The sequence below is a fragment of the Euprymna scolopes genome, chromosome 18 (genome assembly GCF_053919585.1).
Source record: "Euprymna scolopes isolate OS-2025 chromosome 18, ASM5391958v1, whole genome shotgun sequence".
In the NCBI taxonomy this organism is placed as follows: Eukaryota; Metazoa; Mollusca; class Cephalopoda; order Sepiida; family Sepiolidae; genus Euprymna; species Euprymna scolopes.
Genome location: NC_136499.1, coordinates 17,788,962 through 17,812,998, shown reverse-complemented (window position 1 = coordinate 17,812,998; position 24,037 = coordinate 17,788,962). Strand labels below are relative to the sequence as shown.

Below are 24,037 nucleotides of genomic sequence, written 5' to 3'. Positions count from 1 at the left end.
CAACCAAGAAAAAAAAACAGTTTTCATCAAACAGAAATGGAATCATGTTGTCTTTTCTAGGGGCAACAATTTTATTGTTCCACCCTGTAGATGATATTCATAAACCAATCATTAAAGTCTTTCCATTTTTAACTTTGCATTTCAGGTATTTCTTACGTGGTCGAGAGAATGGAAAGCAACCAAGGCAAGACTTGGGATCTCTACGTCTTCGGATATCATACACATCAGATTATGTATTTTCCTCACATTATTATGACGAACTCAGGAATCTGTTATTAAAATCTGCAGAATGTACAGTAAGTTAAAATTCTTTCAATTTTATTGTTAGTCTACACACGTGTCAAAGCAATTTGTGGAAGCAATATTTGCATCAGCACTTTGAAGAGCAAGGTCTCATGTATGATATGAAAAAAAACTGGAATCTTAAGGAGATATCAATCATACCAGTTATCATAGGTGCAACAGGGCTACCTAATATACCTGGTGAACCAAGTGCAAATGAGATCCAGACAATTGCACTTAAGGGAACAATGAGGATACTAAAAAGAGCTTTCGGTTGGTTTCAATAAAAAGTAGGGCAATGTTGGCAGCTGGTTTGGCTGCCTCATACCCAGCGTTACAATCTTCAAAGGAAGAAAATTAAAAAAAAAAATGAAGACCTTTTGGATTATCTCTCTTCCGACCTAGTGCATGTTTACTAATAGTGGAAAGTGACTTCTAACTTTTAATAATCTTTAACTTAGTTTCTCTCATTTAACCATCAGCACTTGGATCCTCATTCTGCTCTAGTTAAAATGGATGACTCTCTTCTTCAGGAAGCCACTTTATGTAATTAGCTCTTAGTCCTTTTTTGTAATCCATATTTGAAATAAAGACTTATATTAAACCTTTTGTTGGAATCATAAAAAATATATAAAAGAATAACAGTATAGTTACATTCTTGGATCCAAATATTTATCTTTCAACATGTTTAAATTTCAGTACATTTTTTACAGGTCTGTTAAGTTATGCAGAAACCAACAGCTATTATGATGTCATTACCATCTCTTTTTGTGCATATACTCTCCAGAAAAATGAGAAATTATTTGCTTAGATAGAAAAAATAAATGACAATATAATGCTGTAAAAAGAAAAAGTTCATAGGAAACTCAACATTGTGTGTTTGTTCTGGCAGCCATCTTTGCTCATATTGCCACATTTAGATATGCTCTGTTGTAATATTTAGCATACATTGAGCTTCTAAACAAAAAGGATTGATATGCACAAAGAGTGAAATATAATTGAAAAAACATTTTATCAAAAGAACATATATATATATATTTTATTATATACCGGTTGATTGGCAACACTCATCTTTATGTTCATTTAAAAAACAAAATGTTAATTTATTCAAGGTTGGCACAAGGCAGGAAACTAAACAGTTCTTTTCCTTTAGCCATCCGAACATCTATGTTTCTTGTGAGAAAATCAGAGATAAAAATGAATAGATACCCAACTATGTGTAATATTTGGTCAAACAGAAAACAGTAGATAGTCATGTGATGCGCGTTGCTAAAAAATGTAGCATTAGAATTTTCTCTGTGTTTATTTTCTCAGCATCTTATAAAATCACTCTCATTATATGAAAACTCTAAAAAATAAATAAATCTGTAATTTTTTTATTCTAGCCAATAACCTCAAGTGCCGCTTATATTTTGGGTGAAATTGTTGAGAATCCACAGAATGCCGCTCAGCCGTTAATGAAGATTTTTCTGCATTATGGCAAATTAGTTCCTTTAATAAAAGCTTTAGCTGAAAGTGAATTATCAAAAACATCGTAAGTAGCCATCTTTTGTTTTTTAAACCTTTTGACGTTCAATAAAATTCATTGAATTGTTTTCATGCATGAAAAAAAAAATTTTTTAAAAGACATTTCAGAATTTTATTAATTTTACCCAACTCTATCAACTCTTTTTTTTTTTTTTTTCTTAGTAAAAACAAAAATTAAACTCTTTGAAGTGCTTAATTTTGCTCTTAGAGCTGAAATATGTATAGAAAATGACAAAGAAAAATAAAATGTTACTTTATAATATTTTTATGTAGAAAATTTTCTTTTCTCTCTTATAAAATATTTTCATTCTCTTGTTATATATGAATGAAGTTTGTCTGTCAAAATGACAAAGACCAGCTGATCATCCTAGGGAATAATCGTGACATGAAACTGGTTTGTGCAGAACCAGCCTTACTCTTTTGAGCTAACCAGCCTGATTCAGCAGCAGGACAGGGTCAAGACAGCTGGATGACAGGTGGGATGCAGGAGCTGATAGTAGTGTCAACATCCTCTTACATACAGTGCTTGGTATTTCCATATAACCAATGTTGCTTAACTTTGGTGATCTAACAAGAATCAGTGTGTCAATTATGCCATGTATTATGCTATATATACATATATATATATATATATATACTAGCAAAGTTACCTGCGCTTCGCACGGGACTTTGCTGCACCCCCCTCCCCCGGCCATTCCAACGTAAACAAGATGTTTTTTAGGGAGAGGGTCAACGTGTGGGTACTCATTTTAGGTTAAATTATTATAGAAAAGTGGTCCCCCACTTTATTGAAACTAACATTTCTTCAAAAAGTTCCAGGCTCCAGGAGTTCATACCATGCAAATGGTAAATTTGCGATGGGTTTGATTATCAGATTTGTGTCAGAAAAAAAAATCGATTTGTGTCAAAAAACGAAAATAAATGTTTTTTTTTTGTTTGTTTGTTTTTTTTTATCATAAAAATAATTATTTGTTCAATCGTGAGAAGTTTGTGTAATATCCAAATTGATGAAATTAAGAAAGTGAAAGGAGGGGTGGGGTAATTTTTTGGCTCGTTGGTGTTTTTTCCTAAATGCACGGGTTGCCATCTTGCTTGCCAAACTGTAGTGATTACGTTGGATACTGAATGTCTTCAAATATGAATAACTACTCGTTTGCGCAAGAAATAAATGCGATATTCGTTCTATTATGGCTATTATGTCGAATAAGTAATATCATCGAGCTAATTATTTAAATAGATTTAATTTAATGTGATATGCTAATGACCGTAACTCAATCAATGTAGATGTGGTTTGAAGAATTCTATATATAGAAATTATGTATAAAATATGATCTCTCCTTTGACAGAAGTATTCTATCATGGACATTAATATTTCTTGACCAGGAAAGGTGTACACACATATCACCTTTATATTTCTTTGAACATGGGGGGGTTGTACACACAGACAAACACACACACGAACGCTACTACTTTATATATATATATATATATATATATATATATATATATATATACACTAGCAGGCTGCCTGGCATTGCCCGGTCATAAAATATGCCTAAATATTATATTTTAATCAAGGCAGAATTCTTATTTATTATAAACAGAAATACTGTAGGTATTAAACATAACATAAAATTCCTTTTTTTCCTTTTACAGTTGAACCCTGGTATTAAAAATGAGTAACAAAATGAAGTACATTATATAATACACATGTATATAATCAAATAATATTATAAATAACACTGTAAGGCAGGACAAATACCATAACCAGAGACTGTAAAAATATTGTATTCCACATCATAACCTGAAAAAACGTATCCTAGGGTCATCATATCCCAAGGTTCTACTGTACTAACTTTTATTTTATCCCTAATATAATTGGATGAAAATGAAATTTTGGAAAATTTTGAATCATTGTCATGTATATATATATATATATATATATATATATATATATATATATATATATATATATATATGTGGTTTCAATTTCATTAAAATCTGATTTGATGTTTTAAGGGCTGTACTCCTAGCTCTCTTAGAGTAGACATGGAGATATTCGACATATAGACACTCAGTACCACTTCCATTGTATTCCTAGAGAATTTCATACATATGATTTAAATTTCATTAAAATAGGATATATTAAAAGTTTCAAAAGATGTTACGCCATCACTTAGGCGTTTGGAATCATTCTATTGACATAAATTGGTAAATTGGACATATAAATACATTTTTAGTTTTTATGGAGATTATCTGACTTTCCTTTTTAGTTTTACATAATATTTTTCTTAGCCCATTAAAAATTGGCAAAAGTTATAGTCCATTGACTTAAAATGAGTGCTTTATGCTAAACTTATAGATTAAATGTGGTATTGTGATGGCTAATCCTTGTTAATCTCTGTGTATCAAATAATACATAGTTTGCTGCACCTTATCATAACAAATGTCTGTACAAAATTCCAGCCAAATTGGCTCAGTAGTTTCTGAGAAAAATTGAAGCAAACTAAGAGAAATATAATATAGATATTTTATTTAAACAAAAAAAAAAAAGAAAATTTACTTTGACAAAAATTGTATAGAAAATTTCTGTCTTAATTTTTGTAATCAAAAGTCTTTATTATTTAGTGCTTCATTGTGGAGTATATATTTTTTTTTTCAAAGGAATTACTATTTATTATTTTTGTTTTTCTTTTTTTGTTTCCAATGTAGGGATCCAAATACGATATTCCGAGGAAATACTCTAGTCACAAAAGTAATTGATGAGTTGATGAAACTAGTCGGACTTCCATACTTACAAGACACCATCAAATCTATTATCGATGAAGTAAGTGTTACAATATCGATCAAAATATTGTGTGTTTTTCTCATATTGATATTATTATTGAAAAGATTTAAAATTTTCATAAACATTTTTTTATTTCCCTTTTCAACCTCTTTCTGCATTTTTGTAATTTAAAAAATATTTTAAGTGATTAAGATAGGAATTCTATCTTTTTATGCCTAGTTATTTTTGCTTTTATTTTTTATTGGAATTTTTGTTTTTCTTTTCGATATGTTGAGTTTGGTTATTTTAATGAATAATTGATGAAATAATTTTAATATTTTAAGGTACCATTTGTATTTTATTTCTGAAAAATCTTTTATATTTCATGAAAAAAAAAAATTCTGTTGCAGATTTGTACAGACCATCGCTCGTGTGAAATAGATCCATCAAAATTAAAAGATGCAGAAAATGTCAACACAAATATGGTAAGAATGTTTTTCTTTTTCACTTTGAATCAAGCATTTTACTAAACTGTCCCGAACATTTTATCTCTAGATATTTCGCAATGTTGAGAACATTAATATGCAGTAAAACAGCCAATCCTTATCTTCTATTATATAAACAGCAGTATGTATATTTGTATGTCTAGCTGAAAGTAAAAAAATTATCTAGAAAACAAATACTTACAAAGTTTGTATATTCTTGACTGGCATTACCCCAGATGAATAATATGTAAAATGTAGAAAAAAAATTATTCATTTCCCATATGGCTAAATCACCAGAGACATCAAACTGGTTTCGTCAGAAGGCAGCGGGGGGGGGTTGTTTTCAAGCATTTTATATACTAATTTAGAAAAGAAAATCTTAAGTCATTACGTGAGGAATCTATTATATAAAGGAGAGTTGTGTGTGTTTGTATGTCCAACTGGAGTAGAATGTGCTGAGCAGAGATAAAAGGAGGGTTTGGGAAAGAAGGAGAGAGACAGATAGAGAGAGGTATATTTAATAGAAACATCTTATACTTTTGACCTAGGCAATGCCGTGTAGCTGTGCTAGTCTAATAATATACACTGTAAAGTCAATTTTTTCATCGTTTCTTTGTCATCAATAACTTTCTTCCTACAAAATCGATATTTGATTCTGGTTCATCAGTTCTTCTCGTAGATTGTTGCAGCATATTAAGAATAATAAAATGTAATTGTGTTTCTGAATTTTTGAAATGTGGATTGGTAATTTGGATTATTTGGGACTACTGTTCTCATTTTGCATATTATTCTCACAACATTTCGGCCGATGTAACTTCTGGCCTTCTTCAAGCGTATCTTATTGAACTCGGGAAGTACTAAAAATGGTAATTGATCTTGTAAAGAAATCAACAGAAAAAAATCAGTTGATAATATTTACAGACTTCTATTGCACTATCCTTACATCTTCCAATATATTTGAAAAATATAATTTACTGAAAGCGCAAAAGGAAAATGTTGGTATTTGTTATGAAAATGTCAGTATTTTTTTTTTTTTTTTTTTTTTTACATTTTCACCCCAAACAAGGCAAATTGCCACTTTGGTGTAGGGGGCTACTATCAGGGGCAACAACTACTGGGGTACTATGTAGGGATTTGGGCAGCAAGGTGTCGGTTCACGTTACACTTGAACTTCTGCACGTCAGTACTGTTGGGGAAGCAGGGACCTGGAATGGAATTCCAGAGTCTAGCGGTTCTGGGGAAGAAACTATTGGAGTAAAAAGATCTTTTACATCTAGGGATCTCTACAGTGTGGGGGTGGGATTTAGCAGCCTGTCGGGTTTGTCGAGGGTGCTCACGTCGTGGGGGCACAAGTGATTGCAGTTCGTCAGAGCATTCGCCACTAAAATACTTGTAGAAAAGGCAGAGGGATGCAACATTTCGTCGATGGGACAGAGGCTGAAGCTTAGATGCCAGTTCAGGGCCTATCAGGTTTGCGACTCTCTTTTGAACCTAATGTCGTGTAGAAATTTATGTCCAAAGACGAATATGTGTGTGTAGCACATGAATGACTGGAAGAAATGAGCATACTCATAGTTGATTTGATGCAGACATTTTGTTTACAAGGAGACAACAGATAGAATGCTCACATACGGCTTGAGTTTGTGTATTACAACTATCACAGACAGATGTAATAAACTTCCATCTTCATTCATCTGGATTCAAAATCCTCTGTTTGTTTGAATCTGCCAGCATCTGTCTCGTACCATTCTCGCGTATCCATGTATGAACTCATATAACAGAGTTAAGGAACAGGTAATTCTGCCTGAAACAGAAAATCAGTTAGGATAAAAATCAAGGGGAGCTGTCGTCCTAGCAATATTAAAGCCAATGAAAAGGCAAATACATTAATAAAAGAAGCTGTTAATAAAGATAATCAAGATACCACGTACAAATGTTTTTAAGCCAAAGAATTCAGAAAATTAAAATGCTAAGCAATATGGAATGTCTTTCCACAAAATAAATCGTTTGAAACTCTTAATCAACTGAAGGGGGAAAAAAAAAGCATTGTATTAACATGTTTACGTATCGGCCACACAAGACTGATCCACATATGTTTGGAAGATATGAGCCTCAGTTTAATGATTGTAATGAAAAACTAACAAAAAAAAAAAAAAACCAAAATCTAAGAATCAAACAAAGCTATCCTGTATGCCAAAAACAACTTTGTAAAGAATAAAAAATATATAGAAGCGTTGTAAAAACTTGGGAAGAAAAAGTAGCTTGAACTGAGATGACCTTGCAATGGTTGAAAAGCTGCTAAACACAAACACTGACTCCATTTGTAGACAAGTGGCTAATACAGGTCTGCCTTTTGGTGGTTGCTCAGACATCTGTTCGTTATTTAGTTCGATCTATGGTAACCCCCTTATGAAGTTGCCAAGCTTTCGATCCTCTTTGATAGTTGATGACTATGAAGGTCTTGCAACTTGTTCAATAAGTTTCTAGTTTGTCATTAATCCCAATGAAAAAAACTGATACACCATTTTTTTAATTCATGATACATGCATGCATATGTTAAAATGAATTTACATTTTGGTTGTTCACTGTTTTCTTTTTAGTTTTTTTTTTTTTTTTTTATCTAGGAGCATCTCAAGTCGTATGTAGAGAAGATGTTCAAATCAATCATTCGTTCTGGTTTTGTTTGTCCCCAAATCATGTGTGAAGTTTTCTACACTCTCAGAGAAGCTGCAAGAAAACATTTCCCAGGTTCGTATACATACCCTTCAGAACTAAGGAAAAACAAAATCAGTTAAAAGAAAGACCACACAAGTCACCAATACGTCTTCCCCGTGAGGACAAAAACACACTTGAAAAACAAACAAAAAATACATCTACCAAAAAACAAAATAATATAAAGAAATTACCACAAACAGAAGCCACTACAACTATTACAAATAGATTTACGGAATTAGAAGACATGGAAACTGAAGTTACTCCTCAAATCAAAAAAAAATCATCATGAATTACAAGATAATCCAATGGAATTGTTGTGGATTGAAAGCAAATTACAATGAAATTCTATTGTTGCAAAACAAATTTAATCCTTTGGTTATTTGTCTCCAAGAAACTTTCCTTAAGAATGAGGACAATTTGAATATAAAACACTATCAACAATATAACTACATTCATAATACAGGACTTAGAGCCTCTGGTGGTGTATCAGTATTCATTAAAAATAACATACTCCAGAGCCAAATTGAATTAAAAACAAATTTGCAAGCGGTTGCCATAAGATCAACTTTACACAAACCGATAAGCATTTGTTATTTATGCATACCTCCACATGAACAAATAGATGAAAATGAATTGGAGAACTTAATAGAGAAAATATCCAAATCTTTTATTTTCCTAGGGGACTTAAATAGTCACAACACCTTATGAGGATGCAAGGAAACAGATAGAAAGGGAAAGAAAATTGAAAATCTAATAAATAAAAATAATCTATGCTTGTTCAACCAAAAAGAAGCCACTCACATCAATCCAACAAATGGATCACTTAGTTTGCTTGATTTAACTATATGTGACCCTTCCACATTTTTCTTGGAGCGTATTCGATGCTGCCTGTGGTAGCGATCACTACCCAATCATTCTCAAAAGCCATGAAAAATTATTTGAACATCCACTAAGATGGAAACTTAACAAAGCCAACTGGGAAAAATTCAAGAATCTCAGAACAATTGACAGAAAACAACATTGATACAATCGAAACATTTACACAAACATTAATATTAATAGGAGACGAGTGCATTCCCAAAAACACTACTTCAGGAAAAAAGAATAGACCATGGTTTAACAAAGAATGTAAAGAATTAATAAATCTACAAAAAGCAGCATTAAGAAAATTTAATAAAGAACCAATAACAAGCAACTTAATTGAATACAAATTGCATAGAGCAAAATCACGCAGAATAATAAAGAAAGCCAAAAAAGAATACTGGCAAGAATATGTCAGCAAGATCAATGTTTCCACTAAACCAAAGACAGTTTGGGAAATGGTTAAAAAAAATTTATGGAAAACATAACCCGATACCAATTAAACATCTTTTTACTGAAAATACCAAAATAACAGAAACAAAGGCTATAGCGAACAAACTAGCCAAAACATTTTCAGAGAACTCTTCTTCAAAAAACTATAACAAAGAATTCCAAACCATCAAAAAAAAATATCGAAAAGTACAAGCTAAACTTGAATTCCAAAAACTTTGAAGAATATGATAAACCATTTTCAACAAGAGAATTGTAAAATTCCATAAACAAATCACACAACACAGCCGTAGGACCAGATGAGGTCGACTATAGTTTTTTGAAAATACTTCCAAAAACTTCATTGGAACTTTTACTAAAAATCTACAATGACATCTGGATTAAAAAAAAGTTCCCAGAATATTGGAAACATACAAAGATTATTCCAATACCAAAACCAGGAAAAGATTCTTCAGATCCTGGAAATTATTGACCAATTTCACTAACAAGTTGTATGTGCAAAACATTAGAGTGAATGGTAAATCATTGCCTGATTTGGTATTTAGAAACAAACTAATAACCAATGCACAGTGTGGTTATCGTAAAAATCGTGGATGTCTTGACCATTTGGTCAACTTAGAATGCTGTGTCAGAGAAACCTTCATAAGAGTGGAACATGCCACAACTGTCTTTTTCGATCTAGAAAAAGCTTATGATACTACCTGGAAATTCGGAATTATGAAAGATGTATTCGATTTTGGACTTAAAGGTAGACTTCCCAAATTTATTCAAAACTTTTAATGAACAGAACCTTCAAGGTGCGCATAGGGTCTACTCTAAACGATATAAATAAACAGGAAGAAGGTGTGCCACACAACAACCCTATTTAATATTTAATATTAAAATCAATAACATAGTAAAGGAACTTACTCCTGACATAAATAGAACATTGTACGTGGATGATTGCTCTATAAGTTATCGTTCCAAGCACAGCCATACTATTGAAAGAAAATTGCAACATAGTATAAACAAAATGAATAAATGGGCAAAAGAAAATGGTTTTAAATTTTCAAAAAATAAAACTAAATGCATTCATTTTTGCAATCAACACAAATTACACAATGATCCCAAATTACAACTCTATGGAGAAGATATCCCTTTGTTGATGAATATAAGTTTTTAGGAATGGCTTTTGATAAAAAACTAAATTTTATTCCCCACATAAACTATGTTAAAAAAATGTAATAAAGCACTACAACTTCTGCGTGTTGTGGCCCATACAAACTGGGGAGCTGACAGGCAAACCTTGTTAAACCTGTACAGATCCCTAATTCGATCAAAAATTGACTATGGCAGCTATATATACCAAGCAGCAAGAAAATCTTACATTAAAATTTTAAATCCCATTTACCATACAGGACTGAGACTTGCACTGGGAGCTTTCAGAACATCCCTAGTAGAAAGTTTGTATGCCGAACCAAATGAGCCTCCACCTAACCTCAGATATAACAAGTTAGCATTGTTATACAAAATTGAAGGCAGATCCCAACAATCCTGCGCACGACTGCACGTTTTATCCCAAGTATAAGCATTTATTTCAACAAAAAGAAAAAGCCATCAAAACATTTAGCCTACGAATGGAACCCATTATTGAAGAAGCACAGATCCCGATAACAAAAATTCACAAAACGTTTACTTCAAAAATACCTCCTTGGAACATTATAGTACCAAAAGTCTTAGCAAACACTGCAAGGGAAAAACTCACCCTCTTGTTTATCAAGAAGAATTTGAACAAATCAAATACAATTATCCTAAACATGCATACATCTTTACGGATGGCCCAAAACAGGTTGATGCAATAGGCAGCGCAGCTGTATATAATAAAAAAATATTTTAAAAACATCTCTTGAAAGAAACCTCAATCTTTAATGCAGAGGTTTGTGCAATAGATTTGGCACCTGATTTCATCTCCAGGGATGACAAAATAAAATATATAATTTTCTCTGACTCGCTATCAGCTATAGCAGCAATAAAAACACAAAAGTCTAAAAACCCGTTGTTAGTAAAATTACAGGCTAGAATAAGCAAATTTTTAAAAATAAAAGAAATTGTGCTTTGCTGGATACCTAGCCACATCGGTATCAGAGAAAACGAATTGGTAGACACGGCAGCAAAGGCTTCTCTAAATGAAAATCAAGATGAAAACTTTAAAGTCCCCTGTACGGATTAAAAAAAAAATATAAATGAATGCATTAAAAAACAATGGCAAATTTATTGGAATGGTTACACTAACAATAAACTATATGCCATTAAACCAACAATTGGTAACTGGGAACAACATTCCAGGAAAAATAGAAAGGAAGAGGTTGTATTAACGAGATTGCGTATAGGTCACACATACATAACGCAATCATATTTACTTAAAGGAGAAAACGCCAATGTGTATTGCATGTCAGGTTCCGCTGACAACAAACATTTTCTTATTGAATGCATTGATTTTCTGCCTATAATACGAAAATATTACAAAGACAGAAATATAAAAGAACTTTTCAAAAACAAAGAAGTCGAACACATAATCGATTACCTTAAAGAAATTGGTATATATACAAAAATATAGATTTTCATATACGTGTGAATAAGCAAGACAATACAAATCAATACGAATTAGTATTTCTAAACTAATCCTTTGCACTTTTAGCATACATAAGTATAATTAAATAAAATTTTACTTTCTTATACAAATTAACACAAATGCAACTACACCTTAGTAATAAATATTTACTAATACAAATTTAACACACGTAATGCAAATTTATTTTAAATATTTTTATGCAAATATAACACTTTCACACAAATTTACACAAACGCAACTACACCTAAGTAGCAAATATTTATCATTACAAATTTACACAAACGCAACTACACCTAAGTAGCAAATATTTATCATCACAAATTTGCACACACGCAACTACACCTAAGTAGCAAATATTTATCATCACAAATTTACACACACACAACGCAAATTCATATTAAATTGTTTTATTGCAAATTTACTTGCATTTCAATACATTTCATGCATTTAATTTAAATTTTGTATTAAAACGTTTACAAATCTAATTAAATTTTAATGCAAACTATATTTCAATTATAAATATATTTAATCATATATTTTTGTTTATAAATAAAAAAAAATATAACACTAAACCACAATTCGGCATAAAATAACCCAACAAGGGTGGACATGCCGTTAAACACACAAAAAAAAAAATTCTCTCTTTTCTCTCCTCCTCTCTTTTTCCTCTCTTTCTCTTCCACTCTCTTTTCCCTCCCTTTCTCTCACCCTCTCTTTTTCCTCCCTTCTTTCTCTCCTTTTCCCTCTCTTTCTCTCACTCTTTCCCCTTCCTCTTTTCCTTTCATATCTTCCTTACTTTCCCTACCTCCCTCTCTTTCTGTCTGTCTCTCCCTCTCTTTCTGTCTGTCCGTCCTTCCAGAGATGCATCATTGAATTCTTTCATGCAAAAGAAATTGAACCGATCAACATTCACCGGTGCCTGTTAAACATTTACAAAGCCAATGCAGTTGATGTCAGCACAGTTAGATGTTAGTTAGCTTCGATTTCAAAATGTGAGTGACAGGTGTGAGTGACAAAGCAGGTTCTTTTACAATCAAGACATCAAAAGTGCACTGAGAAAGGTGGTGATTAAAAAAAAAAAAAAAAAAAATTCTGGAGCGCAAAAGGTTGTTTGTTTTAATGTACCACTCCCGTTTTCCTAGCTCTTCAATGATTTAATTTTTGAGTAAAAAAAATAGGAAGCATTTTGCAATGACCCTTGTATATTAAATATTTGAAAATATTAAAACTTGAAACATAAAAAACTTTGACTAACATAACTAGATCTTCTATTAAATAGCCTGAAAATAGGTTGACATGCTGTAAAACAAAATCCTTAAGTTATAATCAGCTGACATACTTTCTAATTTTTGGCGTAGTGCTATTGGAAGCATTGACAAGGCAAATCAGTTCCTTTGCATTTCTTCTGTCATGCTTATAAATTAATTTTATTTTTATAAATTTCATAAACATATATTTATTCAAAGAAAAAACTTTCATTTTTATAATTTCATAAACATATTTCTTGTAAAATTTTAAATAAAATAAAAACATTTTTTTTTAATTTTGTTATCAAACGTGCAAATAAAGACTGTTATTTTTATTTGTATAAATTTGTTAATGTTTTTTGTATACTTTTCACTAATGTCCTTTTTTCTATTTTATTTCAATAAATTGCTTCACAATAGAAATACTGAAGAACAATAAAAATAAAGGAACTAGTTCACCTTGTCTCTGCTTCCGGTAGCACTATGCCAGAAATTAGGGAATACGTTATCTGACTATAACCAAATATTAAATTAAAATTGATGTTTTGAAAATATCTTAGAATAAGATTTTCAAAAATAAGAAGAATGTAACTTTAAAAATGTTTCGTTTCTTTTTAATATTTCAGATAATAGAGAAGTTCGGTACCAGGTGGTTAGTGGCTTTGTCTTCCTTCGTTTTTTTGCACCTGCCATTTTGGGACCCAAACTCTTTGATCTGCGGAACAGCACTCAGGTAAAATATTTTCTAAAATCACACCATCACCAATGAAATATACCATTACCTATGTTTAGGTCCTGGATATGACCTAAAACTATATCCGATGGTGAGGGCCCCCACCTTGCGGGACTTGGGGAGTGTGGAGCCACCCTTTAATTGCCATTACTCTCAGGAGTGGTAGTACCTGTTAGGGTCCCAACTATGGGTTAAATAGAATCTGACTTAAAAAAAATATATACTCCATTAAAAATCGTTCCTCAAAATAACTAGATTCGGCATTAAATAACCTGAAAAAGGTTGATATGCCGTAAAACAAAAACAACCAACCAACCTATGTTTATGCACTTAGACCCATCATGTTGTAGCAAAGTATGTCATAAGGAATATAGGACAAGTAATAACTCCACTCCTTCATTTTAACAATGGCATTTATTTCCGGGTACTTTATAAGAGTTATGTCTCTTTATCACAAAACTACCTGATGTTTTCCATATAAAAATATCTGGTAGTTTTGTGATAAAGGGACGTAACTCTTGTATCCACAATATCGGAAATTTAAAAGTAAGACAAACCAATCTATAATGAGGAAAATAATATTTGATTGTGTTTGGTTGGCCAAATATAAGTTGGTCAGGGAATGTAAGTATGATTGTCGAGAGACATATTGTTTTGTATTTGTATGAAAATGACTTTTCCTGTTGTCAATTAAGTTTTTGGTTTATTATATCATTGTTTATGTATCAAATTTTGTTTTGAAAACTTGAATTTTGTCTGGGGAAATGCTTGAAAAAATTTTAAAAGTCCTTGAAAATCTGTAGGAACCCTGTTCTCTTTCTTTTTACTTACGGTGATTTCAGTTCGCATTCAGCTCGGCATTTGCATACAGTAATACATAAATTTCTTTTGAACAATGATAAAAAATTTTAAAAAATATTTCTAAATGTATAAGAAATTTCAATGATTGTCCAGAATCCCCACCACGACCATAAAAAAAAAATCTGTGTGATGTACATATTTTTGAATAAGAAAATCAAATTTTTGCCTAAATGAACAGTGACGATATTAAAACGTGTGAAAGAACAAGTAATTTAAACTTGCAAAGTTTCAAAATGCCATTCTTAAGATGCGTAAGGAAGGCATTGGAAAAAAAAAAATTGCTTAAAATGAATTTGTTTCTGATATTTTCTTCTCATTATGTATACTATAGAGTTCATTTTTGTTTTTTCACAAAAAGGAAGTTATTAGCAAGCGCCAATATTTATTTAATGGATATCTTTCAAAGAAAAATACATTCAATAATCGGTTAAATTTGAAAAAGAACTTGACAAAATTAAAAAACATTGTTGAACACATCCCGTTTACCATATTTCTGCAAATTTTAGTCAATTAAAAAGTTCTTGTCCAGAATTTTCCCAATATTAAAAAACAAAAAAATAAAGAAAAATCAGTATGATGTATATACCTGTGATGAAATGAAAATATCATATTCTAAAAATCATGTAAATTTATCAAGTAGAAAAGTGCCAAAACGCTGAGCCAATGAAATCGCAGGTAGACATCTTTGAAAAAAAATATATATAAAAAATAAACATTTTGTTTGCTATCATTTGTTTGTTATCATTTGTTCGTTATTTTATAAAACTGACCTTATAATAAGTTTTTTCTTTTTTTCTTGATTTGAATTTTATTTTTACAATTTCGTAAAAATTGTATTTGCCTTGTAACAATAAAAAAAATATTGTCTTCATTTTTCAATTAATTTTTCATTGGATCATTTTTGGATTAATAAAAATAATATATTTTTTATTAAATAAAAAATTGGCTGGCTTTTGTGTAAAAAAAAAAAAAAAAAAAAAAAAAAAAAACTCACAAAACTTTCATTCGACATCTTCCGGCATTTTTAGTATAAACTGCCTCTTGGAAACAAACTTTGTTCATGGAATTTCTGTTTAGTCTTAGGTAATCAGAGAAAGTAAATTTGTTTACAGCAGCTGTAGCTAGATGATGTTTGTGAATCTTTTATGGTCATGGACCATAGAAAATCTGGGTGCCCGGTGTTCCCCGTATGTGTGGAGATGTCTGTAATAGTGTTGGCTGATCAAAAAAAAATAAATAAATAAATAAAAAAAAATAGTAGTAGGCAGGCTCAAACCCATAACACGCAGGAGAAAGAGAAGGCGAAAAAAACCAATCAATCAGTCTTCTCGATGTGCCCACCATGATTATGACATCACAGGCGGTTGAAATAATGTCCTTTATGCGAAGTTTGAATGACTTGCAAAAATGTCGACGAAAAAGTGACCATTCCTTGTAAAAAGCAGCCCAGTTAACAGTGAAAGAATTAATGTTTTTGGTCAATTTTTCAATATTTGCCGTATGAGACATCGAGCTTTAAAATGATACCGATTTTGTCGCAGTCCGACGCGTCTGTCGAAAGATTTTTGCCGGACATACAAAAACACACACCTACACACAGTTTCACTTTTATATATATAAACTAGCAGGGGGTACCTGGCGTTGCCCAGGTGTTTGGAGGTGTGTGTGGTTTTGGGTAAATCAAAACACCCAGGTGTTTGTGTCGAGGGGGGGGGGTAAAATAAAAAAAAGTTTTGGTAGATAAGTATGAAGGAAGGATCCAGCCCGAACTCTTGAGGCAAAGTTGGAAATTGAAGTGTGAAAAAAAACGTGCGACGTTAACCACTGGGCCACCACGAAATAATAACGGAAACATGTTTGAATTAATTTAAGTATTAAGAATTGGCAGGTGCCCGTACTTAATGACTTAATGAGGTCAACTTTCACTGCGGGGCAGTATTTTATTTACTGCGGAACACTTTCCTTATTTTTTTTTTTTTGTTTTTGTTTCCCCAAAATGTTAGCAGCTCCCCATAAAAAGGGGATTATCCAAATTGAATAGACTCCACATTGATCAAAGCTGATTGCTTTTAGACGTTTCCGGCGCCGGAAGAATGCCGCCAGAATTAGTTTCACTTTTATTATACAAAAAAGCCTAATGCACATGCGGCGATCGAAAAATATTGAATATTTATTTTTTAAAAGTCGAGCAAATTAGATAGACAGGCGACCCCTGTTAACTCGTAGGTATTATCATTTAGACGTGATATAAAAAGTTTAAGAAGTTGTGAGCCGACCGATCGCTTCTCGGAAAAAAGCCTTTCTCGGACATACACAAAAAGTGAACATACATACACAATTTTCGCTTTTATATATATATAGATGTAGTAGTATAAAATATGTGGTAACATATGTTGTAATTATAAAAAGTACTATTATATAATATGTTGTAATATAAAATATGTAGTAACATATATGTAGTAATATAAAACATATATAGTAATATATAATAATATAATATATAACAATATATAATATGTAGAAATATATAATATGTAAAAAATATGTAGTAATATATAATATGCAGTCATATATAATACTAGCGGGGGGTACCCGGCGTTGCCCGGGTGTTTGTAGGTGTGTGTATGGTGGGGGGTAAGTAATAACCCTGTTAAAAAAATCGGAAAAACCAAAACAAAAAAAAACAGCGAAAAAAAATCAGAAAAAAAATGTGCAATTTTAAGATAACAGCGATGTGTGTAGGGGTGGAGTGGGGTGTTTAGAGGTGTAAAAGAAAAAATATTTTTTGTCGGAAGGTGGGTTTGAACCCGAAGCCTCGAGGATAAGGCGGGAAAAAAAAGCTTAACGTATTATGCGTATGCCAAAGAGACAAACAACTAAGTAGTGACAAAATGAAACGTTTAAAAAAACAGCACGTTAAACTAACATGAATGTTTTCTAGGTCAAACATGACGTCATGGTCGCAGTAGTCGTGGAAAAGGCAAAATGGAGGAAGGATTTTTTGCTACACTCTCCCTGTACAAAACTGATGATTCTAGGGTGAAGGAATTAATGTTTTGGGCCATTTCTTTCGATATTTGTCGGACGAAGGTTCGAACTTAAAAATGATACCTATCTAGCGAAAATCCGTGGCCTGTGTCGAAAGTTTTTGCGAGACATACAAACATACATACATACATTTTCACTTTTATATATATAGACTAGCGGGGCTACTCGGCGTTGCTCGGGTGTTTGGAGGTGTGTGTGCTCTTAAATCCCCATAAAAAAGTTTGGGTAGTTAATTAGGATCGAACCTGAAGCCCTGAGGCGCAGTTGGAAAAAAAAAGTGAGGCGTTAACCACAAGCAAGAAAGTATAAGTGAAAGACGTTTGAATTTATTTAAGTAGAATTAACAGGTGCCCACTTAATGAGGTCAAATAGAAGTCGCGGAGTTAAGATTTACGACGACGTAAGCAATGGCTATTCAGCAGTTAACATTTTCTGCAGGACAGTTTTTAATGAGGTGAAAACCCAACTTTGGGGAGGAAAACCAGCTCCCCCGTTTATTAGAGGAGTGTTGTGCAAATGAAAGCAATCGTCTGATATGAAAGTGAAAAGCCGACATTGACCAAGCATTTACATCGCTTTCTGGAGACCACCTGGCCCATTCGAAGCAAGTTTCACTTTTTTTATACCGAATGGCAAAAGAAACACGCAGCGATTTAAAAATCTGGAAAAAATGGCGTTTAAAAGTCAGGCAAATTAAATACGCACGCGACCCCCATTGTTAAGTCGCACATATTATTATCTAGACAGCATATAAAAAGTTTTAAGAATGAGCGAGCCTATCGAGCGCTCCCCTGAAAAAAGCCTTTTGCAGACATACAGAAAAAGTACACACACATACACACACACACATTTTCTTTTATATATATATATAGACTAACGGGGGGTACCCGGTGTTGCCCGGGTATTTGGAGGTGTGTGTGGTTTTGGGTAAATCAAAACACCCGGGTGTTTGTGTAAATAAATAATAAAAATATGTTTTGGTAGGTAAGTATGAGGCTCGAACCCGAACCCTTGAGGCAAAGTTGGAAATTAAAGTGTGAAAAAACGTGCCACGTTAACCACTGGGCCACCACAAAATACTAACAGAAACGCGTTTGAATTTATTTAATTATTAAAAATTGGCAGGTGCATGTTTTAATGACTTAATGAGGTCAACTTTGACTGCGGAGTAGTATTTTATTTTGTGCGGGAACGCTTTTTTTATTTTTATTTTCCCAAGATGCTGGGGGGAGGGCAACTCCCCATAACAAGGGGATTGTCTAAATTGAATAGCAATTGTCTGATATAAGGAAAATTTCCACATTGATCAAAGCTGATTGCTTTCGGACATTTCCGGCGATCGCGACCGGAAAAATACAGCCAGGATTAGTGTCGATTTTATTATACGAAAAAGCCTAATCCACATGCAGCGAGCGAAAAATGTTGAATATTTATTTTTTCAGAGTCAAGCAAATTAAATAGACAGGCGACCTCTTTTGTTAACTCGTAAATATTATGATTTATATGTGATATAAAAAGTTTTAAGAAGTTGTGAGCCGACCGACCGCGTCTCGGAAAAAAGCCTTTCTTGGACATACACAAAAGGCGAACATACGTGCACACATTTTCGCTTTTATATATATAGATTAGATATACACATGAAACTATGGTCCTCTTCAAAGTAATCTTCTCCGGCTGCAATGCACTTTTACCATTCCAACAACTTCTGGAAGATTCCATGGAAGTCCTCTTGTGTGAGCATGTCGATGACCCTTGTCATAGCCTCTTCTTCATGGTTACTTCCAGTGGCCGAGGGTTAATCCTTTTACCACCTCTGGTAATGGGTATATTTCTATGCGTGGTGTAGCAATCGGTCTCCAAAGATTAACAGGGGCACCACGTGAAGGTTGCTACTTGCCATAAAATTGATGTAGAGCTGAACAAGGCATACCGAACCATAACTGGTGCCCTAAGACCAACTCCCTTGCCAGCTCTATACTGCCTAACTGGTATTCCACCACCACGTATCAGGCGAGATGTCATCACCAGAATAGAATGGTACAAACAGCTTAACGACCACAGGCACTCAAGGTTTGGCCACCAATCAGTGAGACGAAGACTAAAATCTCGCAGTAGCTTCATCAATATAGAGGAAATCGATCCCAGGCAAGCTGCCTCCTATAGGATGGAACGATGGCGAGACTATAACAGCAGGAATAAAAATGAAGCACTACCAGACCCAAAAGAAACATCCCCAGGGTTCAAACCTTGGTAGAAAAAACTGGGTGACTCTAAATAGAGCCAAAGAAGGCAAAACAAAAGACAATCTCCACAAGTGGGGCCTAGACATCTCACCTTTATGTCCATGTGGAGAGGTACAAACGATGCACCACCTTAGTGAAAACTGCCGATTGGGTCCTCATTGCTCAAACCAAGACCTTAAGGAGGCAAACAGCACCGCCATGCGATGGGTTAATTTCTATTGCGATAAGATATGATGATGATGGTGATAGCCTCTTCTCATTTGTCTCATGACGACAGTTTTTAAGGTTTTCATTGAGCTTAGGAAATAACCAAAAGTCACAGGGATCATCGTCTGGACTATAGGGAGGGTGAGAAAGTGTCTTGATGCTCATTTTGGTCAGTTAGTCTTTGACAAGGATGGAGTTTACTGCCCTGAGAATATTTTAAAAGAAAATAAATAATATAAAACTAAGTAATTTAAATATAAAATTTTTTTTTTTTTTAAATAATATAAATGAAAATCATGTCATTCTTCATCAGTATTAATATTGATGTTATTGATACGTAAGAGTGCATGCATAATAATAATACAAATAATAACCTTAATAAACACCAATGGTCTTTGCTAGCAAGAAATTAATTGTAAACAGCTGTTGCGATGATGCACAGTTATTTACAAAGGTTATCGAAAGAGGTTGAGAGTAGTTGAAATCTGGGGAGACTTGTTGTTACTCAGATTCCATAGAACACCACCAGTTACTAATCTCTGATGATGACCTGTGTGAGAACCCCTAGTGAGCACAAACAATAATAATACAAATAATAATGAAGACCTTTGGTTGTTGTCGGTGAGAAATCAATAGTAAGTGGCTGTTGCGATAATGAAAATTCATTTGTAAAGTTTATCAGAAGAGGTGGAGGGTACATAAGATCTGGGGAGACTTGTCACTCAACCTCCAGGGAACACTACCATTTATTATCAGGGAGTCATCTCTGACGATGACCTGTGTAAGAACAAACAATAATAATAATAATTATTATAACCACACGTGTATTTACACTGAATTCAACAGAAAAAATAAGACTCCGTTTTATTTTTATATTTTCTCATCTATATAATTTCTTTTTAATCTAACAAGTTACAGTTAAAAAAAAAATTTTTTTTTAAACATGAATTCTAAACATAGTGTAAATTTTGTATTTTGAAGTGTGTTGTCAACTATAAAAAAATGTCAATTTTATACAGTTGTTTTCCAAGAATCAACTATCATTTTTTAATAGTTAATTCTAACACAATGTTTAAATGTACATTTCTATTTTTTTTTTTTCATGTTTTTCTTCAATAAAAATTCAATAGTTGATATAAAAATGAAAAGAACTATTTCAATTGGCAAATCAATTTCTATCAGTTGAATTCAGTGTAAACATATGCATGTTTTTTTTTTCTCTAAACAAATGTGTAATTATTTTTAAACGCACATGTAGTTATCATTAATGTACCATACATGTTTTCAAATATCAAACACAATATTATAAATCAACTTTAACTAATTCTTCTTTAATCGAATTTAATCAATAAAATTTGCATTTCATTGAACATTTTAAACGTGTTATCTTGTATATAAATTGTTTGTTGCAATGTTTTTTACATTTTTTTTATATACATAATATAGGAGGTTCAAACCTGACTTTTCCGATTAGGTTACAACTTTATGGATTTATTGGGTTTTGCTAAAAGTCAAGTAGCATGCGATCATATTTTGCAAATTGGTTTTCAAAAGCAAAATAGGGAAAATATAAAAATCTGTAAAAAAAAAAAAAAAATGATTTGATGTGTGGTAAAGTGTTGAAATAAAATGAAAGCTTTATAGTGTGAACTAAAAAAAATTGAAAATGGAATTATTGTGTATTGTAATCAAAATCTTTATATATATATATATATATATATATATATATATATATATATATATATATATATATGTGTGTGTGTGTGTTATAAATATATACTTTTATATATTCCATAAATTTTTCAAATTGCAATCGAACTCTCTCTCTCTCTCTCTATATATATATATATATATATATATATATATATATATATATATATGTATATATATATATATGTGTGTGTGTGTGTGTGCGCGCGCTATTAAGAAATATATTCTTTTAAGGTATATATTCTATGTTTTCAAATTGTAACAATTAAGCTCAATAACAATGAATTTTCACTTTCAGAGCATATATATCATTAGTTATCATTCCATAATCATAAGATGTATTTAATTCACATTCATAATATTTTATTCATATTTTTATGAAGTATGTTTTAACGTGTTTCATTGAATAAGCAAACAACTCATCAGAGACAAATGTTTGTTCCTCAGAAAACTGTTTTTTATCTATATTTTGCATCATATAGCCGCATGCACAGTGAACGGTTCTTTGGTGAGACATTATAAAATGATTCGCATAAGGAACTAGTTAAGTCTGTGTCACAATTAAACTAATCTTCAGTTTGGTTTTATTCATTTAATTTTTTTTTTTAACAATATTAATCATAAAAAAATTATTTTTTATAATTTTCAGGATGCCACAACAAATCGTGCTTTAACTCTAATCTCAAAGGCAATCCAGGGACTCGGTAATCTTGTCAGTTCTCGAACTGTAAGTACAAATCTATTCCCTTTGGTTATTGAAAGAATATCCCAAAAAGACAAAAAAAAAAAAGTGTACAGTAACTTTTTTTTTAAGGATTATAAAATCAGTGTTTTTTAGTCTGAAGAACATTCTTTCGCTTGTAGAAATCCATGGTTTTGTTTTGTGTTTCCTATTGAAAAACGTTGGTTAAATTAAATATAATTATTTCAAATGTGGAATATTATAAGAAGGCTATGACAATGCAGGGAACTGGGCGTTAAAATGATGTAACATTGTAACATATCGACAAATGAAACAAGGTTTTGTAGAGCTTACAAGACCCTCTCTCGTTTGTCTATTGTAAATTAACCTTTTCTCTATACACACAGGTATGACTTCCACTAAACAGAAAACAGAAGTAAAAATGAAAAAAGTTAAATAAAATATTTAACTTTACCAAAAATTTTATTAAAAGTTATGTTATATTTTAATAATGAGTTTAAATCTCATTTTGTTTATTATTCAAAATTTTAATGAAATTTTAATAAAATTTATTTTAATTTAATTTTAATGAAATTTTATTAAAAGTTATATGTTATATTTTAATGAGTTTAAATCTCATTTTGTTTATTCAAAATATTAAAATAATTGATTCAATTAAAAATTTTATTAGGGAATCAACTGCTATTTAAATATCATTTTATATATAAAATAAAGCAATTTTTTCCTGTACATTTATAATTAATAGGATTTTTTTTCCTACAAAGTACATAATTAAGTCTGTTTTATTAGTCATATAAGACAAATATAGATCCGTTTTTAAAACATACAAATTGTATACTTAATTGAATTTTTTTTTTTTATTTAATTAGTCATGTCGGAAGGTGGGAGAGACTTATCCTCACACACAAGTCCTTCCACTGATTTATAACATTAGAAACAAATTTAATAATCTATAATTCTTTTAAGATTCATTAGTATTAGTAATCATGTATCGCATGTTTTTATTTATTTCCTTTTGTCTTTTTATAAGCAGCTAACTCACATTTGAATTTAAATATAGAAAAAAGAAAGAAAGAATTTTAGAATTCTATGGCTGAATTCGTTAGTTTGTCATGCTTATAGAGGGTTTGAGTCCTGCTTTTGCCCTCAAATGAATTTAAATTTGAGTTTGAAACCTGAAACAGGTATAATACTTTTACTCTGCTTTTGCCTCCAAATGAACTTAAAACCCATTCAATCCCATGGTATCTACATTTTTTTTTTTATTGCGATGAAACTTTGTTTAATGACTAAAAATAAGTTTGACGGGATAAAGCTATTTTATGTAGAAAGTGAAATACTAACTTTTCTATAAATAATAGGACATTGGGTACATGTGACATAGAAATCAAGATGCAATACATTCAAGATAAAATCTACACATTATGATAAGGAGTTAATCAGTTCACACAAAGAGTTATATTGCACTTTAGGGAATAAATTAGTGGTTTACTATTACAAGACTCATTTATATAAGTTTATTGAACAAATAGAATTTTAGCAAATTTCACAAGAATTTTTAAGAGGGTTACAACAATTCTCAGAAAA

At 31.7% G+C, this 24,037-nt stretch overlaps 2 protein-coding genes across 2 annotated transcripts in view; one reads left to right on the top strand and one right to left on the bottom strand.

The window, feature by feature from the left end:
• The window catches only part of LOC145297508 (ras GTPase-activating protein 3-like), a 471,570-nt gene that overhangs the window by 144,723 nt on the left and 302,810 nt on the right, over positions 1 to 24,037 (bottom strand). The window lies entirely within an intron of this gene.
• LOC145297899 (ras GTPase-activating protein 3-like) overlaps positions 1 to 24,037 on the top strand; it is a 65,207-nt gene that overhangs the window by 24,515 nt on the left and 16,655 nt on the right. Inside the window, exons 7-13 of the mRNA XM_080144235.1 lie at positions 146 to 296; positions 1,668 to 1,816; positions 4,522 to 4,636; positions 4,987 to 5,061; positions 7,686 to 7,809; positions 13,572 to 13,678; positions 22,397 to 22,474. Coding sequence (XP_080000361.1) covers positions 146 to 296; positions 1,668 to 1,816; positions 4,522 to 4,636; positions 4,987 to 5,061; positions 7,686 to 7,809; positions 13,572 to 13,678; positions 22,397 to 22,474 — 799 coding nt within the window. The remainder of the gene's footprint in view (positions 1 to 145; positions 297 to 1,667; positions 1,817 to 4,521; positions 4,637 to 4,986; positions 5,062 to 7,685; positions 7,810 to 13,571; positions 13,679 to 22,396; positions 22,475 to 24,037) is intronic.